Raw genomic sequence first — 12,115 nt, 5'->3', positions numbered from 1 at the left:
CACCTCGTAATGCTTCTTATTTTTCCTTCAGAATTTTTTTTTTCAGTGCACGTGGCGATGCTACTCCGTCCACCCCAAAGTAGAACTGGACATCGCCTGGAAAGTGTTCACCAAAGGAAGAGTGGGAATGGGTAAGAAGCTTTTTTCCCCTTAGTTTTATAAATTTGGTGATAGCGCTTTGCACTCAGGCAACGAGCACAGATTATGGTGGACCTCGAGCTAACGACATTTGAACTGAGAGGCGGAAACGTAGCCAATTCAACGCGGCTTTCCTAAATATATAACTTAAGTTATAAAAAATGGGGGAACAGTGGTGAAGTGGCTACGTTTACGTGGGGGAACAGTGGTAAAATGGGGGAACAGTGGTAAAATGTCGGTAGCTCGAGGCCGACCATGACCCCTGCTCGTTGCCTGAGCGCGAAGCACTGTCACCGAGCTCACAACATTAAGGAAAAAAGCATGTAGTTTTTTACCGGAGGCACAACAGAAGGCCTCCGTGATGAGCTGAAAAAGTTTTATGTTTGTCCTTTCTCTTGTGGATAAATCCTTTTAACTAATTTAGTTCGATTTAAATTCACTACGCTAAGGCCTTCTACTGGCTGTACGCTAGCGCCATATCATCTAATTGTAGCGTTGACCTTAAGAGTCATAAGACGTTACGTTACGTAAGATTATAATAAATATGTTCTAGGATCATAGTATTGTACAAATCTGTACCTTGTGATCCTGTTTGTGATATAATAAAACGACGCTTTAAAGATGCAAAGCTGTCATATGGTCATAAGGAAATTTTTCTAATGGTAGAATGACCTAAGTTCTAATTGGCTATTATCATGTTCTGCAAATCGGTTGTTTAAAATGACAAGACTGCTCGTATCAGTTCAAAGCCTTAAATGTTTTCAATGCATTTTAATTTCAACAGTATCGTTTGACTTAAAATAAGTTATTAAATTTTCAAAAACGTAATGAAACAATTTCAAAAATTTCTGAGTTGTTTTGAAAAATTTCAAGGCGATATATTTTGCTTCTAGCAAGTGTTAAATAGACCAAAGAGCATGCCTTCATCCAATTTGGAACGATTTCTGAGACAAATTGGCATTCTTTAAACCTCTTTAAGTTCACTAAAAGTGATCATAGGTGGAATGCCTGTTAATAACTGAGCTCAAGATAACAATAGCTTTCTAATGATTTTACGAAAATCAGTTGAAAAAACCATCCCGAGCACAAATACAGTACTGATTTAAATTATCCGGACAAAACGATTAAAACTTGAGTTTTCAAACACGTTTTTCTCAAATTGAGTTAAGAATAGACAAAAATTGAAGAGAACAAAAGTTGCTTAGAGCTTCACCAGAATTATAATGGTGCATTTTTTTCTCCAAAATTCTCAACCAAAAATTTACCCCAAAAATGGATCTTTTTCGTTTTTGTTTTCAATTAATTAAAAATTACGCTGAAACTACTTGTTAATCGATGACAATTATTTATCACAAGAAGCCTCTTACACAGCCCAACAAAGTTCTACATGGGTTAAATTTCCAAAAGTTTGAGTAATTAGTTTAAAATTTGTTTTTAAGCAAAGATTTTGGGTTTTATTTACTATAAATTACGTTCTTGACAATCAAGCAAAAATTTTTACAAGTTTTTGGAGATTTAGCCCTTCTAGAACTTTTTTCGGCTGTGAAAGAGGTTGCTTGTGATATATATTTCCCGTCAATTAACAAGTTAGTTTCAGCGCACTTTTTGATTAATTGATTTTTTTGGGGTAAAATTTTGGGGTAAAATTTTGGGGTAAAATTTTGGTTGAGAATTTCGGAGGACATATTATTTGCACCATATTATTTCTGATGAAATTCTAAGTAACTTTTGTACTCTTCCCTTTTCGTGTAATTTTCACCCAATTTGAGAAAAACGTAACGCAAGCAAGATTTTCGTTAGCAAGATTTGCAAAAAATTGGAGTATTGTACTGATGATTTTTAGCTAGTTCATGGTCGCAATGATTCATTTTATAACTCATAAATCTTGATTTATTAAATTTTACATATTTTGTAACTTGTTTTTAAAGCGCTCGCAACCCTGATTTCAAGAAAAAAAAATTGTAAAATCTCCAAGATTCTTTGCAATCTTTCGTTTATCTTTAAGATTCTTGGAGTTTTCTTAAAGATCTTTACCGTTCTTCACGATTCTTGACACGATCTTGACAAGTTTTCGAAGAATTTTTTTCAAGATTCTACAAACAATCTTCAAGATTTGTCAAAAATCGCAAAGATTGCTGGGCCTGGGAATATTCTATTCCACTCGGAATAATTCCTTCCATATAAATTGTTTTTTTAGGTCTCAAAGATTCTGACGATTCAGTCCGGGGCAATCTGTTCGATGGGGGAAGCCATAACAGATGTCCGTCTACGTCTAAGAAGGAGAGCACGATTGATTTTCTTAAAAGGAATATTGAGAGTGGATCCAGCAAACTCAGAGCCTCAATGTCATCTAGTAAGTCTTCCAAAACAAGATCTTTATTAAGTAATATTCCTTCGAAAAGCACACTCTTTAAATCCTATATGATGACTTCAAAATTTTTAGGGATCAAAACTTTCAGAAGCAGTTCTTTTGGCCACTACTTTTTTGTGTACAAATCTTTTTATAAGAAAAACATGTTGTGCTTTTATTCGTGAAACCATTAGATCTATTTTAACCTTGACTGGTGTAAAAATTGGGCTCAGTTTATTTTTCATTGGATTTATAGTTTTCATTATTTTGACATGTAACTTGGGTTTATAATTTGATTGGAAGCTAGTTTTGTTTTGACTAAAAATCAGCTAAAATTTGGTCCAGTTGAATGAGAACAATAATGCCATCACAATTAAATAAGCGTGAACGAGACAAACTTGAGTTAACTTGAAGTTTTTCCATAAAACAATTTGTAACGAAGGAAAAAAATAATTTGGCCAGTCTGACTGCTTATCAAAATTTCAAACCCTAAAAACTATGACCTCATTCCTGAAAATCAAAAAGCACCTTTCAATGACAAAGAATTTTTCCAAATTGAGAAATTATTTTTTTGAGTTTTTTTTCTTTCAATCACAAAATAATTTCTATGCAGAAACAAACATCTTCCAAAATTTTTTTTTATGCAAAATTTTATTGCATAAAAGGTTTTTTTCAAATAAAAGGAACAAAAACCTAACACGCGAGTTTTTTCGAACTGCTTGCGCGAAACTTGAAATATAGCTTTTCATAATTCACAGAGGGTTGAAAACTTTAATGAAACATTAAACAATTTTCGGTCATACTTTTTGCATGCCATTGATTTTTTATACTCTTAATGAAAACGCAGCCTTTCAAAATAATGCCGTGAAATTTGGCATATTCTGAAGAAACAATCGCTCTCTGCTGACAATACTTCTTCGAAAATTAATAATTGGCTTTATTCCGTCTAACATTTCAAGTCTAATATGTCAAACTTCTTGAATAGCAGGTCTCAGTTGAAAACTTCAAATTTTATTTCGTATTCTTATATATGCGGTGATCTTCCCAAATTCTTTTTTAATGATCATTCGATAGGGTTCTTATAAAAGTACCAACTTGAAAATGCTAATATGAAGTCAGAGTTGTTTCAAGGTTTGGTGGCGACAATGCAGCAGCAATATCGAAATTTCTGAATGCTGTTTGAAGCAGCCGATCAGTTTTGACTTGCTGGTCTAAGTTTTTCTGGAACCTGACTTCGCCTGAAAAAAAAAACGCGTTTACAATAGTTGCCGCATTCATTTTGTGACCAAAAACAGGCTTCTTAATTATCTTTTGCATCTGGTTCGAACACTAAGGTTTTTACTGATATTTCACTGTGCAAAGCATTGTGTGATACTCAATTTATAAAAACTTTTTGAATGAATTCTTATGAATAAATGATTCTCTTTAGCAATTCGTTTTTTCAAAAGTAACTAACAAATAATTATTAACTTCAATAGTCATAATTATGCAAGTCCTCTTCGGGAAGAAAATTCGTCGTAAAATTGTCTAATGAAAAATTATTTTAAAAAAAGCCGCAATTTTTTTCAAAAAAATCTTAACATAATTTTCCAATTTAGCATGCAATTTCAACCATAACGGCTCTTAAGGAAGTAGTGTTATGTAAACTGTCGAGTGAAAAAGAGTTTCTTTTTTAAAGAAAATTTGTCAAAAAACAGTTCTGTAAATTTTCAAAAAAAATCTTTTCAGTATCCGAGTTCAACCGGAAGGGATCTTCATGTATCACAATCTCTAGATGCAACCCCGAACAGACAGGGGATCCAGAGAGTATCTACAAGTGCCAAGACCCCTCGTGTAGCTACCCCAGCTGCAACACACACAAGAGCAAACTGCCTGTCATCAGCATAGATCAGGCAGCCAACAATCAGGCATTAATTCAGACAAAAAATATAGGATACTCACACTGGAGTAGAGTATTCTCGCCCTGGATACTCGCATAGGATACTTGCAAAAAAAAGATAGGATACTCGCACTGGAGTTTCATGGGGAATACACAAATATAATTGATTGCAATTCCAGAAAGAGTTCCAATATAATGAATTTTATTTTTTAGAACTTGAAATGGATTTGCAATCCATAATAATCAAATACGTAAAATCCATTCATAAATATTTAATTCGTAATAATCCATTAATCCAGAGATATTTCGCAGAAGACTTCTTTACTCCTATCTCAATTTGTGCACTGACATCAAATGGAAACCTTATATGATTTTTATCGTTAAAAATGATTTTTTTTGCTCAAATTGTGACATAAAATGCATTTTAAACAATTATAATTAATTATCTATTAAATTTTAGTGAGAATGACCACAAAATTACAAATTAATAGATTATTATTCATGGAATTTTGATGCGGATCAGTTTTAAAAGCTTTGAAATCAGGAAACAGTCAACTCAAACTATCAAATCAAACTTTCAACTGTAGACAAACTTTCAATGTGGGGCAAAAATTTACAGAAAATAAGGATGATTTAAGATGCTAATTAGAAATCAAAAAAAAAATTATTCGAGTATCCCAAATTTAAAAATCTACAGTTTTCTTGCGTGTCAATTAGAAAAAATCTATAGAAAGTTCGTGGTTAACTTCAGTTAAAATTGGCATCAAAACCAAAACCGAACTACACAACTAGTACACTTCAGTCTTTTTCTGATTGGTTTGTAGAAAAGATTCTCTTTTTTCAGTTTTTTTCGAAGTTCCAAAATGAAATCATTGTACCAAAATCAATTACATTTCTCGTTTTTTAGCAGAACACTACAGTGTCGAATGGGAAAACCCTGGCAATTGTCTGTAATATCGGCAACAACTTGACCAATCCCAGTGGAGGCAGTGGTGGCGGGGGTCCTGCTGAAAAGAAAGACTCTCTCTCGCCCAGGCAGTTTTACGACTTTGAGAACTTCAACTACTACAATGAGTATGTACATGGTAAAAACTATCTAGAAGAAATTTAATTTCCGATCAAAAATAATCAATATAAAAAATGTTAAATTTTTGCTAGTAATTTGAAATTTTAACTGCGCCGAGGAGCTCGACTTATGCTTCAATTTTGAAAGTCGAGCAAGCGCAGTTTTGCTACTAAAACTCCGCGGTTGAGAAGCAATTTTAAGTCGAGACAAAGTCGAAAGAAACCCGATTTCGGTCAAGAGTGTCGAAACATAGGTCGAGCACAGAGGCAACATACCCAATTTTGGCCAAGAAACTCGAAACATATATCGAGCACGATCGAAACATAGTTCTAGCACAGTCGAAACAGGTCAAGTACAGTCGAAACATCGGTCGATCACACTCGAAACATATCTATGCGGGGTCGAAAAAATAAATTTTTGAAAATTGTTGGTCGAGAAATACAAGAAAGTCAAAATATATCGATTTTTGGTCGAGAAAATTGAAACTTATCTATGGGGGATTAATCAAACAAGTTTTTTGAAATGTCGGTCGAGACAGTCGAGAAAGTGGAAACTGAAATGTATCGAAAAAAAAACAATTTTTTGTTGGGTCGCGATATACAAATATACCAAAGTCCAAATATACCAAAAACAGGTCGAGAAAAACTAAGCATACCAGAGTTTGGTCTATAAAGTCAAAAAATACAAAATTTGGTCTATACGGTCCACTCAAACACCAATTTTTAGTCGAAAAAGTGGGAACACAAATTGAGCAACTCGACTCGGGAAAACAGCCGCGTTTTTCGAATCTACAGTGTGCTACAATTTTCATTTAAACAGTCTACAGTCTAATAGATCAATTACTTTTTGTGATAGTCAAATTTTTTTTCAGAATATCAATTTGACTTGATTTCTGATTATCAGAAATATATGATGTTGTCCATCTTCAGTCAGAAAAAATTTTCGTTGCAAGTTTTTTTTTCTATGAAAAAATTTATGTGAAAAAGTTTCCTTGAAACTGAGTGCACGTGGAACGACGGTAACTTATGTTTATCTTTTTTCAAAAACTGTTCTAAGCGTTTTTTTAGGCAATCAGCCTAGCTAAAGTGCGTTAAATCTGTGCTTTTTTTTGGTAGTGGTTTTTGTTGTCGATATTTACTTCTCACTAGTTGAGATTTTGTTGCTTATTAAAACTTCGCATCTAAACTTAGGCTGACTATGATGGATTACTATGAAGACAATGTGACCATAGTAACTGTTTTTTTAAAACAATCAGTAGGTTTTTAAATCATGTATAGTTGGTTCAATTCCCGAAATTTTTGTGGAGACTATAATTGTTTTTAGTTTGTACAAAAACCTCTAAAATTTATTTATGAAACATTATAATATATAACGGGTATCAATTCAAGACGATATCGCACAATGCATTATATAAACGCTCTCGAAAACACTTTTCTAAATTTAAGATGGCTTGACACTTTTTGGTTTAATTGAACACAATTTGCACAATTTGTTTTACCATTTAACAAATATTTTTACGAAGATTCTTTCAAATTAGTGGAAAAATTTCCGCAGTATAGGACAAATATTTCAGTCAGCGGTTGGCGAAAAGTAATTGAGCCAAATTAGTCGTCAAATTAAAATTTTGTCTTCAATGTTCTGCATCTTGAATATAGCTTGATCCAAAAAAATGTATTGAATTTGAAAACTGCTAAAATTGTTTTTTAAAATTTCATATTAGCCAGTGATTCTGAAAACCATAAAAGCCCGGGAGGCACAAGGTCGACCGCTTTCATAAAAAAGATTTTGGTAGTTTTTAAACGACTCAGGAAAGTCTTAAATTTCAACAAAAAAATGAAAACATTTAAAAAACCGATTCCATCTCTATCGAAAAACAACTGGAAAAAAATCGGTTGTAATAAATTTTTAAAACTGATTATTTTTAAACTTTTAAGTGATTTTGATTTGATTATAATAAATGTTTTCCCAATTTTAGAAGAGCTGGCTACACAAATTATAATATAATCGATTATGAACTTATAAAACTGAAGGCGGGATTTTTCTTTGTTGCAATTTAAGCTATTTAATAGGATATTTGAACAAAAAATCATCGAGACAAAAACTGAGTCAAAAAGCCATCGGTGCCAACGCTCATTGTAGACAAACATGGAAATATACGTCCCACAAGTTTCAAACCTGGAAATCCGATTAGTCAATTTTAAGACAAAGATTCACTTAAATAATTGTTTCTTGATTGAAAAGAACAAGTAAGCGAGCTGAAAGCCTTTTTATCCGGAGTAGTTTTTCCGCGATTATCAGCCGTCAATTGGTCATGGCTCAGCGGGCATATAAAAGGGGAGTGAAGTTTTCGAAAGAGCTAAAACTACCCTCTATAATAACTTGCAAGCAATTACTTGTCGTCCAGAAAAACTTAATCAAAATTTACTGCAGCAATATCCGTATAGGCTGAATAGTTCTTGAAAATTTCAAACTGAGTTAAAAACGAGTTCACATAAACAGAAAAAATGATAGTGTATGCCGCAATATTAAGGTCACTCACGCTTTGGAAAAAAAATCGTGGCTTTTTTGTCCTAAAATGATGAATTTAACGAACAATTTTCGATGCTCTTGTGATTTTCTTGTAACTAAGTAAATAAAATCACTGAACAGATATTTGAATTCCATATACTTTTTTACTCAAGTAAAAAAATTTTCCGTCAAAATTACTGTACATCCAAACAATCGAAAAGTTTCTAGCGTTGATATTGGTGTTGAAACATTCTTTCAAACGGCATGTCCAATTTGAATGCTCGGTTTCAAAAAAAATAAATATCAAAAACTAAAATATCTAACTAGCCTTCACATGAATTCTCCTCAATAGAAAAAAAAGGAAAGTCACTCTGTAAGAAAATACGATCAAAATCAAGTTTTCACAGATTTGAAAAACAAAATATCGGACAACGAATGCACAAACTTTATACAAACTCTCCCATTAATTGTTTTATGCTAAGTAGGAGGCTCCTTATAGAACTTTAAATAAATGACAAAAATCATGAAATATTCATCATACATTTTGAAAATCAAGCTAAAAACAACCAATTTTAGAAAAAAAACTGGTGTTCAAACCTCGCAAATCGAATTGCATCCTGTTGGTTTTGGTAAATTTCTAAGCAACTTTCGCCATTATTTCTTTTTGCGAATATGAATTCGTTTTGGGAAAAACTTATTTTCAGGTTTTGTTCGTTTGGTCTTCCTAATTTGAATCAGTATGTAAAATAAATATCATAATTTTAGATATTTTCTATATTTTGAGTATGAATTTCTGAGAGTAGAAAATTTAAGAAATAAGAAATAGCGTTTCTAAAACCTCACAGCTGTAATATATTCCGTTTTGTTCTTGTGTCATTTAGAGATTTTTAAAAATATATGCATTTACCATCGGTCAAAAAAATTTCAAAATTTTTAAATTTAATTTGAGAAAAATCAAGAAAAAGCAAAAAAAAATCCTTTTAATCAATTGAACACAAAAATTATAATTCTGTTTTATGAATCTGTGATTACCAGATCCTCATTTAGGCTACTGGAAACCAGTAAGGCATTTAAGTCTAGCTAACTAATCCAAAGAAGAAATCTGGTATCAGCCTAAATAAACTCCCGAATGCAGATCATAAGCGTGTGTGATGAAGAAAAGGTACATTTACTCACAAAAACATTGACTAGGAAAGGTCACTAACTTTTTGCAAGCAACTCAAGTCCATTAGAACATTTGAACAAGATTTGTTTTTTTTTTAAAAAGCTAGAGCTATAGTGATAGAATCACATTACAAACAAAACTTTAAAAAAAAAATTGTAATAAAAGTTGTTGTTTGTTAATTTGTATGGAAAAATTACACAATTTTACTGTGTCATTTCAGCGACAAAGATTACATGGAAAGCGATTCGGAGCTTTTAACAATACCCAAGTAAGTTAATCGTCGAAGCTTTTTGCACAGAAACTTTTTAAATTATAATTGTTATAACTTTTTTCTTCTGAAATTAGATTGACAGTCTCTCACAAGAATGCTATTCGCTGGGTGCGCACTCTTCAGTTTCTGGTCGCCAAGCGCAAATTTCAGGTATTTCTCGACTTTATCAAGCCAGATTTTTTTTCACAGCAGCATTGAAAAATTCGAATGGTGAAATAGGTTAACTATGCTGTTTTTTTCACTTACTTTTTAATATTCTGTTCAAAAAAGTATCAATTTGGTCGAAAAAAAAAACAAAATTGCCTAGCAGTGCAAAGTTTTTTCCCACTGCAGACCAGCCATTCTGTCAAAAAAAGCTATACGCCATCTTTCAAACGCTAATTTATTTTTCCATATCTAAAGATAGACTATTTGATTTTTGAAGGCCATTTATAATAGAAGAAATCTTTGCATCTCCGATCAGTATTTGAAAGTTGAGATTAGGGGCTGATCTAGGATATTCTCGTGGGGGGATTTTCAAAAAAAAAATTTTCTCGGTAAACCATATTGAACTTCCAAGCTCTCCAAAATGACAATAATGACCCTAATTGTGTAGCCAAATTTTCTGGGTAGCAAAAAAAAACAGGGTAAAAAACGATTTTAGACATTTTTTGAAGGGCATTAACCAAATATGCGTATTTTCGGCGCGCTACCACCTCAAATTAGTATAAATTGACGCCCCAGGCTCCTGATGAAAAGTTTAAGGACCGGTCAGCAAGGAAGGGTGTTCTAAAATAGTAGCAAAAGTGGGAACCTTTCCGGTGGTCAGGGGGTCGAAATCCTGAGCGGGTCGAACTCCTGTAGAATAATCCGCTAATGTTTGAGATACTGCATTAATTGCAAAAATCGAAAAACTGTGAACAACTGTGATAATTAATGACAACGAAAGTTGACGTGAATTAAACGTGAATGAGTGTGGAGTGTTCTAGAATTGCAGACAGCCGTATGACGTAAGAGATGTGATGGAGCAGTACTCTCAAGGTCACATCAGCATGATGGTGAGGATAAAGGAGCTGCAGAGAAGATTGGACCAGAATCTAGGCAGGACAGGACCTCAATACGACTGTGAGTTAAACCAAGATGGCGTCGCAAACTATATTAGGTCAGGGGCGGATCTAGGATTTTCTCGAAGGGGGGGGCGGATTTTCAAAAAATTTTCCAAAACTTTGACGACCTTTTTTTTAGGTCGACCAAATTGATTTTTCGAGCTCTCCCAAAGCACTGTTTTGCCCGTACTTTGGCAAAATTTTCTGCGCCACAGGCAAATTTTTGAAAAAACAGTCAAAAAAGCCGTTTTTGGGCACTTTTTGAAAAATTTTGACAAAAAAATCGCGTTTTTTTTTGGCGCGCGCTCCCCCTCAAAGTTAGTATATATTGGCGCCAAAGGCGCCCTTAGAAAAACTTTAGGGTCGGTCGGCCAAAAAAGGATTTCTGAAAAAGTATCAAAGGGGGGACCCTTTGGGTCGGCAGGGGGTCGAATCCCTGAGGGGGGGGGGGGAGGGTTTTTCCGCCTCCCTGCCCCCCCCCCTAAATCCACCCCTGTATTAGGTGTCATGAAGGGGGGCAGCTATTTTAGGCGAAAACTATATTGGGCGAAAATAAAAGTGTTAAAACTAGGCAAAAATTTGATTCAAAAAGTGTACATTTTAGCAAAAACTGTATGTGATTACTTACGTCATTCCGTTGCTACATACAAAATAGACGTAATTTTATTCAAACAGCAAATCAACGGTAAAATAGTGATCGTTGAAGTCGCGCCAACTTTTTGCGAGCTTGCCATTAGAGGGCAGGATTCTTTGCGAAAATTAGAGCCGGTTATCGCCACGAAGCGGCGACGCACGCGTTGTGCGCCGACCGGCGACCTTAAACCAACAAACCCGCACCGAAGTTTCATGCGTAATAATCGATTATAGTGGATTTTTGTTGACTAAAATGTTGTCTATATAATCGATTATCATGTGAAATTTAGACCACGTAATCGATTTTTAATCGATTATAATCGATTATTTTGGAAAAATTTAAATCCATTATAATCCATTTTTGTTTTCAATATAATGGATTTTTTTTGTACATAAAATCCATGAAAATTGATTCAATTTTCTAAATAATGACTCTCATTTTTGCAACTTTCTGCAAAACTCGAACGAACGCGTTCATCCAGGGGCGGCCAATTTGTAGTAATTTTCAGATTTTCCAAAAAGTGCCCAAAAACAACATTTTTGACCCGTACCCACCAACCACGACGTACCCTCCCCTTCTCTCTAGTTAGGGGACATATAACTGTAGTACGGATAAGCATGGGGGGAGTTGGTGTGGGATCTATAGGTAACTTTTTGTAATTTTTCATAACTCGATTGAAAATAGGAAAAAAATGAAATTAAGCGAGAGAACAAAATAACTAACTCAAGTTTAAGTTTTTCATAACTCCATTGAAATTAGGCAAAAATGAAATTAAGCGAGAGAACAAAATAACTAACTTAAATTATGAAAAAAAGAAAACAATACACAAAAAGCTTTGGATAAATAGATTATAATCCATTATAATCGATTAAAATGGATTATTTTTCTTTTGTAAATTTTTTTTGAAAATAATCGATTATAATCGATTATAATCGATTATATTGGCATTTTATTGCTTAAGAAAATATTATCATTATAATCCATTTTCAATCGATTATAATCGATTATTTTTGTTATTT

General features: G+C 33.4%; 1 protein-coding gene across 1 annotated transcript in view; it reads left to right on the top strand.

The window, feature by feature from the left end:
• Nucleotides 1-12,115, top strand: part of LOC134855047 (uncharacterized) — a gene marked incomplete in the record, with an annotated part of 110,863 nt that overhangs the window by 93,165 nt on the left and 5,583 nt on the right. Inside the window, 7 exon segments of the mRNA XM_063871426.1 lie at nucleotides 47-131; nucleotides 2,336-2,491; nucleotides 4,217-4,395; nucleotides 5,275-5,441; nucleotides 9,327-9,374; nucleotides 9,452-9,527; nucleotides 10,346-10,481. Of these exon segments, the coding sequence (XP_063727496.1) occupies nucleotides 47-131; nucleotides 2,336-2,491; nucleotides 4,217-4,395; nucleotides 5,275-5,441; nucleotides 9,327-9,374; nucleotides 9,452-9,527; nucleotides 10,346-10,481 (847 nt within the window).

This window comes from Symsagittifera roscoffensis, chromosome 10, assembly GCF_963678635.1.
Source record: "Symsagittifera roscoffensis chromosome 10, txSymRosc1.1, whole genome shotgun sequence".
In the NCBI taxonomy this organism is placed as follows: Eukaryota; Metazoa; Xenacoelomorpha; order Acoela; family Convolutidae; genus Symsagittifera; species Symsagittifera roscoffensis.
This window is presented reverse-complemented; position numbering and strand designations above follow the sequence as displayed.